Here is a 14,367-nt window from a genome sequence, read left to right as displayed (position 1 = left end):
TCAGGGTATGGTGACTTTCACAGTCTAACAGCCAGTGGGGTCATTCTCCTTTTGACCTTGTCCTCTTTTCTTTTGCTCTTTTTATCAGAAAAAAAAAATCTAGGGATTATGTCTCAGCTCTCCACCCTCTGTGTCAGAGCCCTAAGGGAGACAGAGGTGGGCACAAGGTTTTGCATTACTTCCTGCCCTCCTCCAAAATGGTCATTGCTGAAGGATTCTGGAGCCCTCTGAACACAACAATCAGTACTTAAATATACTAATGATAAAAAATAATGTGATTGTTCAGGTTAGAATCACTTACCAGTCACATCCAGGAGTTTCTTCCTGTGATATGTGTCTCCTGTAGTCAAAACTCTTGTCTCTGCTTTTCCCAGACAGATGAAGAAGTAGTTTTCCTGCACAATAATCTGCCTGCTTTGGTCTTATAAGGATAGGCAGGGTCCTATTCTTCTAGCTGGCTCCATAATATGGTCTGCTTCCGTATGAAATCATGCTAAGGCTGAGCCAGTGGTAACATAAATAAAATCAGGCTTGTATCTTGGTTACCACAGGAAAATTTCTAGTTATTTCACTGAACAAAAGGGGAAAAAAGAAAGCTCTGTCTTGTTTGTAATTCAGGACAAGCACCCTAAAAGATGTGCTCTCTCTGGAGTTCCCTTTTCTATTCTTCTCCACAGAGCAAATCAAAATAGGAAATTTTACCTGTACTCAATAGCTGACTTTTTTAATTCAATGGGGTTAATTATTCTCTGTTAGAGCTATAGTGGGCTCTGATTTCCAGTTCTGTTAGTCTACTGAACAAGTGCAGCAGCAATTATGGGCAGAGTTTGTCCCTTATTATTTCTCTAACAGGTTTTCTTTTTCATTTACTGGAATTTATATTTTAAAATAGTGAGTCCTTTAATGACTGAGATCAGAGAATCCATGAACATAGTTGTGAAAGGTCTGCTTGCATAAGACCTATATTTTTACTTGTCTTTTACATCCACAAATATTCTTTGCTGATTTGGGAATGACATAGTTTGTGGTGGATATTGATCATAGTCTCTTGGCCACACTTTTAATACAAGTTAAGATTTGTTCTTGTTTGAAAGAGTGAGAAAGGTAACGTGCATATAATAACAAATACACATGTGAACAATTAGTATGCCTATGACCAAAGCAAAGTTCCAAGTTTCATTTGGAGTAAGAACATCTCCTTAAAATCATGTGGCCTTTCTAAATAAAATTAAAACCAAGGCCATTAACATGTTACAGAATATTCCTCTAATGCCCATTACAGTGATTATAGTGTGCTTTTCCAAAAATAATTTTGTTCAGCCATGAATCCCAGCTCCCAAAATCTTTACTGTTTTTTAATGCCCACCCTCCAAAAAATCCTTATGATTTTGAAAACATAATGAGTTTCTTGCTCTGTCCTTCAAAGAAGATTCAAAGTAGAATATTTTAGAACAGTATTTTGCCTCAGTTTTTCCACTGTTGTCCTTGCTAGAAGTCATTTGCAGCTAAACATTAAAGTATAATAAAATAATCATTCAAAAGAGTCTGTACCGCATATTGGAAATGGGTTATGTTACTTTGTTATCTGCCTCATTGCAGGTGATTGCAAACGAACCCTGGGATTTCTTTTGTGCTTTTTTTCTTTTCCTTTTTTTTTTTTTTTCCTTAACTGGCATATATGCAATGTAGGGGCTCTAAATAGGAATCTGTTCCAGGGACATCACAAAGAGATGTTTTTACCATCCGTCTAAATATATAAGTACAAAGTGCAAGAAAGCAGGTCACTGGAATCATATTTTGTGTATCCCTGAATATATTTTAAATATCTCCTCTATAAGAACCAGCTCAAAGCTTCTCAAATATTTAGGCAAATTCCAGTTTAGCTGTTCTGCGGATGGGACTCCAGTCTGCCAAGGCTCAGTTTGAGAAGGAAAAAAGTGAAACAAAGTGAACCTGGAATAGAGGACCCAGGGAGAGGTGTGTTATTCTTGAAGGGTGAGAAATGGTAGCTGCAGAAGGGGGCTGTGCCTCCCATGGCATCTGTCTTCTAAAGTTAAAAGCATATGGAGAAGGTATGAAACTACTGTGAGTTTTGAGTAGGAACGCATGGACAATACCTTTAAAAGTCAGTTCTACTTTTTTATTATTTTATTTTTACTTTCAATTGAAGAAATTGATTTTGTGTAGATGTAACCTTCCTAAGAGCCAGAGCTGTAATTTCTTGCATGCTTACGTTTTTACCGAGTTAGTACTTCAGGCTGCACAAAAGAATCTATGCACTGAAAACATAAATGCCTGATGACCCAAAAGGCAAGAAAGGAGCTGGCTAATCAATTAGTCAAATTGACATTGGCCATCCCAATAGCATCCTGGCAGATTGTGCTTTCACTAAGCCAGACATAAACAGCATGGCAAGCTCAAAAATATAACCCATCTTGATGCCAAATATGGACCTTGAGGCTACTGATGCATGCAAAATTATTTGTTTAACTACTGGCTCACATGTTTCTAATGAGACAGACAGTAAGTTGCTGTAAACTGAATGTGGTTTTGCCTTCTGTGGCTCAACTTTTTGCTGGCACCTACAGAGCAGAAAAACCTCTGCAGTCATCTTTTATTTAACTTGGCATTTAGGGTTTTATCTAGATATTCACGTAAAATTTACTTAGACCATTTATTTACTATCAGAATTTTAGTTTCTGGATTGACAGTATAACTTGCATAGTGCCTCTAGCTATTTGGTCTCAAGTGTAGCCTCCCAGATGTGGCTGCAGTTCATGAAGATCTGTCTAAACTGGTTTTAAACTAACTAGCTCAGGTACTGATTACACTATTGCATGAGTAGCTTGAATTCAGCATGAACTGCTCCTTTAATTTCTCCAGTTCCTAACAGGAACCTGCTGCAGCTACCCTGTGAGCAGTACTTGAGCCAGCTAAGTCAAAGACCACTTGAAAATGTCAAAATTGTTGCTATCACACCTACACCCAGGCAACTATGATGTAGATATACCCAAAAAGAGATCAGTGTGTCAGATTAGCAGTAAGAGGAGTTGATCAGCATGCGGAGTTTCTTTGTGAGACAAGTCTTAGCAAAGTGGATGCATGTGATGAGAAAATACATAAATGAATATTTGTTGATTTATTGTTCGGTATTTATGTTGCAATAGCTCCAGGATGGGCTTCCATCATGCTGCACAAAACTGTAAATCACATTAGCCTCTTCCTCCAAAAGTTTTCAAACTTAAATAGCTGAAATCACAACAAGAGTACTATTTCTCATGGCATACATGCACCTCTGGTGAAGGCATTCTGCCAAACTTTTGTGAGATATATAAGTATATGCCAAGTGCTACACAAGTGCGTTGATCTGAGAGCTGCTTTTCTCAGGAAGTTGAGGACAGAAAGTTGGAGTGTTAAGTTGTATGTTGGTCTTGTCATGTTAAGTTCTTTTTCTAGAGAAGAAGAAAAGGCTCCTCTGTCAGTTAGACTGCAGATACAAATGCCCGTGTCTTTGCCCATTTCTCTCCTGACAAGGGAATAAATCGCTGCTTTAATTCAAAGCCTTTAGACCACTGAGAAGCATGAAGAATTTGTTAGCTTCATTCTAGTTGAATAGTGCAGGGATAACAGTAGTAACTGTTAAGACAACACATTTCTGGCTCTCCATTCCTCTAATAGGGGACATGAAGGATGACCAGAGAAATGGTTGCCACCTGGAAAAAATCCAGTGAGAGGATTTCCAAGTAGTCATGAGATGCTTCAGTAGCACATGCTGCTGGATCCCAGCCACCACTACTGAGATATTACAGACTGATGGCTGGGTCACAGTAGCAAACTGTAGTACATAAAACACTGGGGTAGTGAGTCAAAAAATGCAGGAGAAAAAGTATTGGCATATTGCTTAGTGAATGAAAGAATTTTAATGCTCCCATTGAAAACTGCTGTTTGTTCTTTCAGATCCAGCGAATTCAGCTCCATCTATTCTAGATGGGTTTGACCACCGTAAAGCCATGGCAGGACAGCGAGTGGAGCTGCCTTGCAAAGCATCAGGGCACCCCGCACCAAAGTATCGTTGGCTGAAGGACAATGTTCCCTGGGAGCCTGACAGCAGGTTTCGGCAGACAGTTACAGGTCTGCTGATCGAGAACACGCGTCCCTCGGACTCAGGCAACTACATCTGCGAGGTGTGGAACAACTATGGGACTGCCGAGGTGATAGGGCAACTGTATGTAAAACGTAAGTCCTGGACTGAGTTAAGCTCTCAGGTGACTTCTTGCCTGGGTGTTTGCATCAGGGAAGATGTTGCCGTATCTTCCTGTACCTTCTGGTTTGTTACTTTACCTTAGCAATGCTCAAACTTCTCCAAGTTGTGGAACAAGAGAAAGTAGGCTCTGTAGAGGTGAGTTCGTTGGACAATTAAACGATCAGAAGTGCAAATAGATGCAATTTGTAATGTAGCTATATAATTTATCACATGGAGGATATGTAATTTAGAAGCTTGAATTGGATGTTTAAAAAGAAATTGCAAATGTTCTCATGAATAAAGCTGCCAAACTCTCATTGCCATGACTCATGCTGTTCAGTAATATTGAATACTCATACCTCCCCTCAGTTGAGTATTCATGTGTGAGTATTCTGAATGTTTCACAAATTCTACAAAGATAATTATTACTCAGAAGCACTGCACTGGAAAAGTGTTATTCTTCTATTGTTAAAAAAAAAATATTTCCTGGAATAGAAATAATGCTTTGTGAACTAACATTTCCACCTATACAGCATGACTTGCAAACTGAAAAGGAAGAAGTCTGTGAACAGTTCAGGCCGTGAAAATGTCTTCAGAAATAATTACATATAATGTATTTGGGCAAAATAAAACCGAGATCAAAGATCAGTAATTTGTGAATTATAACAGAGGAGCTTTCTTTTAAACGTATTCATAAAAATTAGTTGAGTTCAGTCTGTGTTGTATGATACAGAGTCAAAACTTCCAGACACCTGATGTAATGGTATCGCTAGTGTTACTGAAAGTATCCCCAAGCACTGGTGGTACATTTTACTTATGGACTCAGTGATCAAACAGCCAGTAGTTAGCTTCTGGATCGGGTTGGCAGGAAGCAACAGCTGGGCAAAGGAGTTTTACCCTCCTCTGCAATGGAGGATATGGTTCACTTTCTTGCATCATCATGGCTCTGAGATGTTGGTGGTGCGCTTGAGTGTGTCTATTTTGTTTAATGGTCATTGGCAGTTTTGAGCCTTTGTGGTCTTTTGGATAGGTAAATGGAGATGTTCAGTAACTTGTAACATGCATATAAGCACAGATTAACTGTTGCTCTGGACCATTGTAGAGGAAAGGTCTGTTTGTTACATACATGTCTGTGATCCAGAATGACTGAGGCCACTGACTTGTGTGGTTTTTTTCCAGGCCTCTGTTCCCAATGAGCCACTAAAAATTTATTCCATACATGTTTATAAAATGTTCTGTAAAGTGAATGAGTTAGTTGAGGACATTTTTATATACAAGCATGTGTATAAATGTGTGCGTATGCATGTATGCAAGCTGGTAAAAAAAATAAATAGGTTGGTATGTATTTAGTATCAGAGATGGTATTGCTGTTTATAGTAGTCCCTTACCTTTATTAGGAAATCAAATCAAAATATACAAAGCATGAGATGAGATCTGCATTCAGTAATCCTAGTAACTATTAGGTGGCAGGATAGATTGTTATCCTTGCATTTACGTTTATGACTTTTTTCCAACACTGTTCATCCTTTTTTTTTTTTTTTACAATATAAAACTTGCATTACCTATGTCTTACTATTTTTTAAGGCAGATTTGAAAATACTGTAGTCTTCCCCATGTTGAAGCAGAAAATTTAGTGAGCCCACTCACAGAAACACTTAAATGTGGACAGATCCTATAGATGTCTATGCATGCACCTATATTAACGTTTTAGTGCGGATCTTCTACTCTTAAAAGCTAATCTTTTGGTTATTGACATTTACTGCACTTGTTCACATCAGGGAGTGGTTTTGAAATATGTGAACCTGGTTCCTTTTGCAGGAAATTAAACCAGAAGATGGGTTTCAGGAATGCACTTAATTCATTGGTTCAAATGTGCACACTGAACTAATCTGAAGTAATGTCCTACCCTCCCAAAACATGTCTAGTGTCATTGTTAGGCCCTCAGCACCAGCTCAGTAGATCTGTTCCTACTGTTCATTTAGGCATGGTCTAGAGGATTATATCACATGTTAAGTAGGTTATGCCTATAGATCTATGTTTTGTGTCATGGATGTTGGTGGCCAAAATGCTTGTTTAGAGCAAACACAGTCATCTGGTTTTTGTTTGTGGTTTGTTGTTTTTTTTTTTTTCAGAAGGGTATGGCTGTATTTTTTATTGTCCTCCTTAATTGAGAATTAATTTGTTACTTGCACATAAATGCACGTGCATACTTAATGTTCTCTATTTCCCCCTCCCTTATTTTGATTTAAATCTTCAGAACCACTAAAAGCCACGATTAGCCCGCGGAAAGTAAAAAGCAGTGTTGGTAGTCAAGTGTCCTTGTCCTGCAGTGTGACGGGAACTGAGGACCAGGAGCTCTCCTGGTATCGTAATGGTGAAGTCATCAACCCTGGTAACAACGTCCGGATCACTGGCGTCAACCGGGAGAACCTTATTATGGATGGCATGGCCAAGAGTGATGGTGGAGCTTACCAGTGCTTTGTGCGCAAGGACAAGATGTCTGCTCAAGACTATGTTCAGGTGGTACTAGAAGGTCAGTCACTACCTGTTTAGCTATTCTGGTGTCCATAATGTATATGTCATCTTTGGTGTCATTGTTGTAAAGTGAGGCATAGTGGACCCCAGACAGGAAAAGAGGGTACTCAGGAACTGTCAGTGGGGTTTATTGTGCCCCACTCTGAGCAAAAACTAATGGAATGAAAAAATTCATTTGAAAACCAAAATCCCTCCTGAGCAGTCCTTTCAATCTCTTTTTTTTCTTGGGAGGGTGGGTGATGGTGGCGGTGCTGATTTTTGACATTAGCTTTCAGCAGGCTGTGAGAGAAGAGGTCTCTATTCAACTCCAAATATCTTCTTCTGGGCATGTCTTTTCTGGTTGGGTGTATTGGCTGAAAGCTTGGACATCATCTTAACTAACTGACACAATGTTCCACATGATAATCAAGTGAGGAAAGTAATCAATTTGTACAGAGCCAGTTCACTAATGAGGCTGTAGTGCAGTCGTGGCATGGACGCTATTTTTAGAGTCTTTATAGAAAAAGAAGAGATTACCTGCCTGGACAGAGTTACCTCGGCAACCATCTCCCGTGACTAAGAAAGCCTAAAAAGCATATTGATAATCTATCATGATGTCGAGAGAGTGCAGGTTATCAGAGAGCAACAGCAGGAAAGATTTCAAAGACACTCAGGTCTCACTGGGAAAATAATGTCTGCTTTCATCTCCAAAAAAAGCCTGTCACTTGAATTAAAAAAAAGAGGAGGGGTGGCAGCAGAGGTACATAGTGTGCTCACTCACATTTTATTGGTCCTGTGTCAACTTTCTTTCAGGATAAAAAAAGCATTTTTTCATTGCTGTTGTTTTCTTTTCTGAGGGATGACAGTATCTAACACACAGCACAGGAAAGGAAGAAAGTCAGAGATAAAAATAAATAAATAAATTGGAACTCTGTCACACAACCAACGGGACAGAAATGAAAGGGAGAGGGGGGAAGAGGAGAAAATTATGAAATCGAATCGAATGCTCCTCCAGGGATGCTGAGGTCTTACAGCAGCCTGAGAGTGGCAGTGACTTATGTTTTTGACTATGGGGCAAGCGAGGGAATTTTGCAGCCCTGTTTTTAATTCTGCTATGACTCAGCATGTTTTGTGGGGAGTCTTGCATACATCATACCAGTTCCCTCAGTTTCCTGGGTAAGGTTGCACTGAAATTGCAATGTAAGAACTGTCATTTCCAGTGGAGTCACCATAGTTTAAGCCTCCCAAACATATGGGTAACACATAGCAGAGTGTACATGAAGAGGCTGTATATAGTGTGCACAAACAAATAGTGCATCACACAGATCCTGAGACTTGTCAGTCCTGTCCTGATGCCCTCTGTACTGTGCAACACTGAAAGGAGTTGTCCTTAAAGAGCTTCATGTACAAGGTGAGTTTTCAAGTGTCTTTGGCCCCTCTCTAGGTAATGAGGTGCCTTTTCCTTCTGTTTCTTGCAGGCGCAAATGCTGTAGGAACACTACAGGTTACTTAGCCACTTGGTTCTTTAAAACCAGACCGTAGCCTACAGCACTGTTGTCCAAACATTGGACTGGATTGCTTCCTGTGTTCTGCATACTGCCCTTGGTGTGTGGTCTTTTGCTCTCAATTGCACTGAAATTCCTTCTAGATACAACTTTGAAAGTATGATTTTCAAAGGAGAACAAACATGCATTGCATGATCTCAGAAAACACTTCCTAACTAATAGCAGATTGTTGGCACTCCTAAATGTTACCCAGCCGAACTCTGTGGATAGGTGGTTTTTTAATCCTGCTTCGTACTTACAATCTCAAAGTTTCTGTCTCCATCCATTCTCTTTATTCACTTGCCTGGTAGAGGCTGAGTAAATTGTGACACAGATCACAAGAGAAAGCATTTGAATGCTCTAATTTCAGAGGAATATTTATCTGTAGCATAAAATGACCACAGAAAGAAATTGGCATCACTGCTGTTACTGGCAATCTGTATTCAGAAAAGCTTAATTTAATACTTTTCTAAATGGGGTATTGTGGGTCAGGACTAAACTGCATTGGCAAAGCTGTGTGAAATTAGCCTATGCAAGTTATGCCTGGCTCTTGCCAACAGGATTCATCCTTAGCTTTCCAAGGAGCTGAAATCTACCAGGAACAGAAAAATTCTGAATGTGTTGAGGCTTTGCTGAGTGTCTTCTGTGATGAACTGTGTATGGCTTTAACACTTTTCCGCAAGAACCTGTCAGTTCATATGGCTGTGCAGAGCCCTGGTCCATCTATTCAAGTGCTTTTTCTTCAGCAGAGTCAGTACCAGCTTTCTTAGAAGATGAAAAAGAAACCTGCAGTAAGCAAAGGATTATTTAAGTACTCTACTACCAAAATTTGTTTCCCTCTCTCAATAGTTACATTTACATCCTGGAACACAATTGTTTGCATCGCTTCTAAAAAAGATCTTGGCTCATGTGATAGTCTCCAGGATAGAGGGAACAAGTTTTACACCATGTAAGTACTGTTCTCCTGCTTTTCTTTCCCTTGGCAGATGGAACTCCCAAAATAATTTCTGCCTTCAGTGAGAAAGTGGTGAGTCCAGGAGAGCCAGTCTCCCTTATGTGTAACGTGAAGGGGACTCCTCTGCCTACAATCACTTGGACACTGGATGAAGATCCCATTGTGAAGGATGGCAGTCATCGTATCAGCCAGATTATCACCTCCGAAGGCAACGTGGTCAGTTACCTGAATATCTCTAACACTCAGGTCCGAGATGGTGGAGTTTATCGCTGTACTGCCAACAACTCTGCTGGAGTCGTCCTGTACCAGGCTCGAATAAACGTAAGAGGTGCTTGTCAAATCAGCTCCTCAAAAAAACACACATAACTCATTGTAGTGGAGAAGATGATTGTTGCATGTGATTAAATGAGTCTTGGAATGCCAAAACCAACTTACTGTTTTTCCTCTCCTTTTCTTCCCCCCTCTCTTTTCCCACCTTGCCTCTCCAGCCCCACCTAGAAAGTGTATGGTATGGTTAAATGTTGGAAGAACCCTTTGGCTTGTGTTCTATATTCTATTTTTCCTATACTCATCTCTATTAGCTCATAGTTTCTTTACTTTACTCCTGCTGTGCATGGTTTTTTTTCTTTTCCTTTACTCCTTTACTTGTCCATCATTCATTGTAATTATTCATATATAGAGTACTTAAGCTTGCATTTCTAGCTCTACATGGCATAATACCCATCCTCATAGTATTATACTTTATATACATCAAAAAAAAAAAAAAGGCTAACTTTGTCAGTGTTCTCTTGTGTAACAGGATTCTAGCTTTGTATCAGTTTTAGTATTTCACATTAATTAAATCATCCTCAGCCTTTTAATTTGTAATGCAACAAAGATTTTATCAGGGAAGTGTTGGAAAATGCAAACATATACCCTCACATAATTAGCATGTATGCTGCAGGGTGAGGAAAAACTAGAGCATATAAAGATTAGGGAAACTGCTTAAGTAGCTCTTAAAAGCAAAAACTGTCAAATGCTAAGAATTGTGTCAGCCGCATCTGTAAATGTCATTAATATTTGTATATTCAGAAAAATTATATGCATGTTTCCTCAAGCAAAGGTGCCTTTAAATTGTTTTCAAGAGTTTCTTTTTACCTTTCTAGGGCCAGCAAGCATTCGACCAATGAAGAACATCACAGCAATAGCTGGACGGGACACCTACATCCACTGTCGTGTGATAGGCTACCCATATTACTCCATCAAGTGGTACAAGAACTCTAACCTGCTACCATTTAACCATCGCCAAGTGGCATTTGAGAACAACGGGACACTGAAGCTTTCAGATGTGCAGAAGGAAGTAGATGAGGGCGAATACACATGCAATGTCCTCGTTCAACCCCAGCTGTCCACCAGTCAGAGTGTGCACGTGACAGTAAAAGGTGAGGTCAACTCGGAAAACTAGAGCCAAGCTAATGGCTGTGTCTTTTATAGAAACACAGAATTGCATACATAGGATTGTGCTCGCAGTTAGATAATGAGCCCTTAAGAAGGTTAATCCAGATTTGTGTTTATTTTTAATGGTGACATAAATGCTAATCAGTCACTGTGTCTTGTTCTCTTGACTTTTAACCTCCTTCATTCAACTAGCAAAGTTTTGCTTTCTAAGTGGAAGCCTTGCAGAAGCAAGCTTTCTATGAGCAGTTTTCACTACAACAACTAAGGTGGTAGATTAATGTTTTGTCACCTGACTTTTACTGGTGACTGTTTCTCTGCTGGATGACAAGGTTCACATTTTCATTAGCCAGTGACTTTCCAGCTTTTAAAAAATAAGATGAGAATTTTAATGTATGTGTTTCTGCCAATAAGCAGAGACAGGAACTGAAAGCATTAACCTTTCTTCCCTCTTATTAGTGTGCTTTTCTGGGTGTTCTTGATGCTTAGAAAGGTAGCACTGTAAGTAAATATGACTTAAAAATCTAATAGGATGCTTAATCTATTCAAATAGTCTCAACCAAGGATGTTCAGATGGACCTGAAAGACTTTGGCAATAGATGAGAATAGGAATTTTTTAGCATTGTGTTCTGACCTGATATTGGCAATGTTAAGACCTATTCACAAGGACACAAAAGTCACAAAACCTGATTGCAGTAGCACCTAGTTTTGAGCACTGGGGCCACTAAATAGTGCACTTCATGTGAACCTGTAGGAAGAATGGAAGTAATTTCACTGTTCCTGAAGTCCTTAGAAACCTTTCCTGGGTTTCCTTAGAAACCCTGGGGGGGGGGGGGGGGGAGGAAAGGAAGGTTGATTTCCATATCTGTTCTCAGATATGATACAGAGAACACTAAGGGAAAATGAGTTTGTTACAAACATCTGATCTTTTAACTCCTTTCTGTTCTGTTTGTTTAACCCTTCCTTGTTTTCAGTCTGGAGTGATGTAATTGCTAATTATTTCAAGAGGTTAGAGGATTAGCTTTAAGCCACTAGCAATTTGGACTCTGAAAGGCATGACATCTCATACACCTGAGCCCATCAGGGGCACTGGTCACACCCTGTGACAGAAAAGCTAATGTCACTATTTCTTTTCATGTATGTGGTATGTTGCTTGACATTACAGTAATATCTTGGATCTATTGATGCAGTTTAGGAACTGAATGCCAAATTAGTAGTTGTGTTGCTGCTGCGCTAACAGTTCACCATGGTAAATCTGATGGGCAATGCTGCTTCTTAAATGATACTGTTCTTCAAATGAGTATCAAAATGAATGTAGCCAGACAAAAAAAAATCCAGCAGTCTATCCTTACAGCTTAGGAATTTAGATCATGCTAGCTGGAACCTCAGGTGCAATACTGGTTTGGGTTTTTTTTTTTTCCATTAAGTTACAATTTCAAACTTGACAATTCCTCCCCCGGAAAGCAGATTGCCAGCTCTATCAATTTTGATTGAACTGTAGCTTTTATCAGTGATTTGACTTCCTTGAAGGTGTTCTACTCTATTTCTGGATATTCAGCTGCCAGGGTCATTGGCTGGTCAGAAATCTCAAACAGTGACTGCATGTACTCTCAATAACTTGCATAAACATGTAGGATATTTGAAGAGCGTCAGTGGGCTGAGCTGCCCTGCACCTGTGATACGGCCTCATCCTGCATGTGCTCCATAAGGCAGATGCATCGGAGCAGTGCAAGTTGCAGTGTGAAAAGTGATCCTTGGCACATGCAAAGCAGATGTGTCAGTGTGGCTCATACCTATTGATCTGGAGTTGCCAAAGTTGGCTACAAAGTGCCCTAGGTACTTCAGCATGCCCTGGCCTTGACAAGACATTGTTATTTAAAAAAAGGTTAATATCCTGTCCTCCTAAGCTAAGCCCAAAATGTCAAAGGTGAGCTTTATATGTCAGACCTGAACAGTTATCAAGGCTCTGCTGTTGTAGCTGGAGGTCAGCATTGCCACAGTGGTTTTTTAGATGGCTATGTATTGTTTTCTTCTGTAACTACATGGTGATTTTATCTAACACATTAGCAGAGAGTCAAAAGTGGCCTGTTGTTTCAAAATATTAATGTTTTTGCTGTCTTTCCATTTTATAGATTCCAAAGTTAATGTGATGAGTTTTCAGGCACTTATGTGTGATTCTGAGAAATATGAGATATGGCCCAGCTTGCATACTAGAGGCTTAAAGTACTCTGAAATATGACATTATAAGGGGGGTTAATATTAGTGCCTAAATGTCCTTATTTATAGTTCAGCTTCTCATACCATCAGTGTTCTTATTTATTCTCCAGAGAAACACAGGGAGAATTATAGCCCATCTTCAACATCATGGGTCCTTTGGCTTGTTCTCATTTCTGCTACAAGCTTCCTGGGTGACCTCAAACCAGTCATCTGAAGGGTGATTCGGAATAGATGATACTTAATGAGCTGTTACTTGGTATTTTGTTTCCTTCATGTTCTGTTCTGAAGACATAATTATCAATTTCCTCATGAGCTTTTCTGAGATGATAATCTCTGTGGTATCAAAGTGTTTTAGAAACAATGCGTTCATTTTCAAAACCCACCTGGATGATCAGGAGCACTTTGGCAAATGGCAACTGAGGCACAGACTGAACTTAAAAGTATGCACAAATTTTTTCATGTTCAATTTCAGAATCCTACAGCTTGATTTTTCCAGTTCACCTGCTGTTTTATAGCATTTATATGTTCAAAGCTCTGCTCCCATGGAAATGAAGTTGTTTCTGAGAGTTCCTTTTCCTTTGTCAGATCAGTTACATCACCCAGCTTAGCAACCCCCTGGGAAAGACAGATTTAAGTCATTTAATTAGCATTATCTGAGAGATCTGTGGCAAAGGTGAATATAGAATTTGGCTCTACAGGGCAGCATTTATCTGCATTATGCATACAACTGGCTTTTCTTGTCTGCAGTCCTCTATCCCATTTACTGCCCACTTTCCAAACTCTCCAGTACATGAAGCATCCTCATTCTGTCTTGAATGAGGATTTGCTAAAAGCAGCATCCAAATAAAGATATGCAACAGCATGAGCATGTAATTAAATACAAGAGGGCTGCCCATTCTGTAGAGTATTTTGAGATTTACAAACATCCAAATGAAAGGAAAATCTTGCGGACGTTCTTTGGAAGTCACTGTAAGATCTCAGGCAGAAGAACAGAAAGTTACTTGACAATAACTTCAAAATTAAATCCTGGCTGCCAGAGAACCCAAGAGTGGGGCTTACAGAGCCTTGCTGTGCAGCCTCCCACCTGGCAGGCTGTCAGGAAGCCAAAAGCTTGGGACCTGGGCACTTATGTGCTATTCAGCCTTAGGCCAGCTACTTCTTTGCATTGCTGATCAGAACAATCAATTAGACACCACATGAAATTAGCTGTCCCATTTTTTAGGAATAACTGGTGCCCTTGTCTGCATAACCACCTACCCCAGAGTTCTGCAGACTCCAAATAACTCTGTCCCACAGAGATGTGGCATGCCACCCCCCCACCATCCTTTGCCTGTCCCTTGTCTCTGTCCCAAAATCTGGATCTTGGAAGCTAGCAGCCCCATAAGCTGTTTTCTGGGAGCTGAGTGGATAAGCTGGCAGGAAAATATGCAGGTCTCTGCTTGGCAGACATAGCTCTGTTG

The 14,367-nt window shown here is 39.9% G+C and overlaps 1 protein-coding gene across 1 annotated transcript in view; it reads left to right on the top strand.

Annotated features, from left to right (window-relative positions):
* Window positions 1-14,367, top strand: part of DSCAM (DS cell adhesion molecule) — a 476,303-nt gene that overhangs the window by 290,102 nt on the left and 171,834 nt on the right. Inside the window, exons 5-8 of the mRNA XM_087758597.1 lie at window positions 3,958-4,236; window positions 6,501-6,776; window positions 9,288-9,584; window positions 10,402-10,677. Of these exons, the coding sequence (XP_087614723.1) occupies window positions 3,958-4,236; window positions 6,501-6,776; window positions 9,288-9,584; window positions 10,402-10,677 (1,128 nt within the window). The remainder of the gene's footprint in view (window positions 1-3,957; window positions 4,237-6,500; window positions 6,777-9,287; window positions 9,585-10,401; window positions 10,678-14,367) is intronic.

Source organism: Nipponia nippon, unplaced genomic scaffold, assembly GCF_047370975.1.
Source record: "Nipponia nippon isolate SJK-2023a ecotype South Korea unplaced genomic scaffold, ASM4737097v1 scaffold_2, whole genome shotgun sequence".
NCBI lineage: Eukaryota > Metazoa > Chordata > Aves > Pelecaniformes > Threskiornithidae > Nipponia > Nipponia nippon.
Note: the sequence above shows the minus strand (reverse complement) of the source record. Positions and strands in the feature narration are given on the sequence as shown.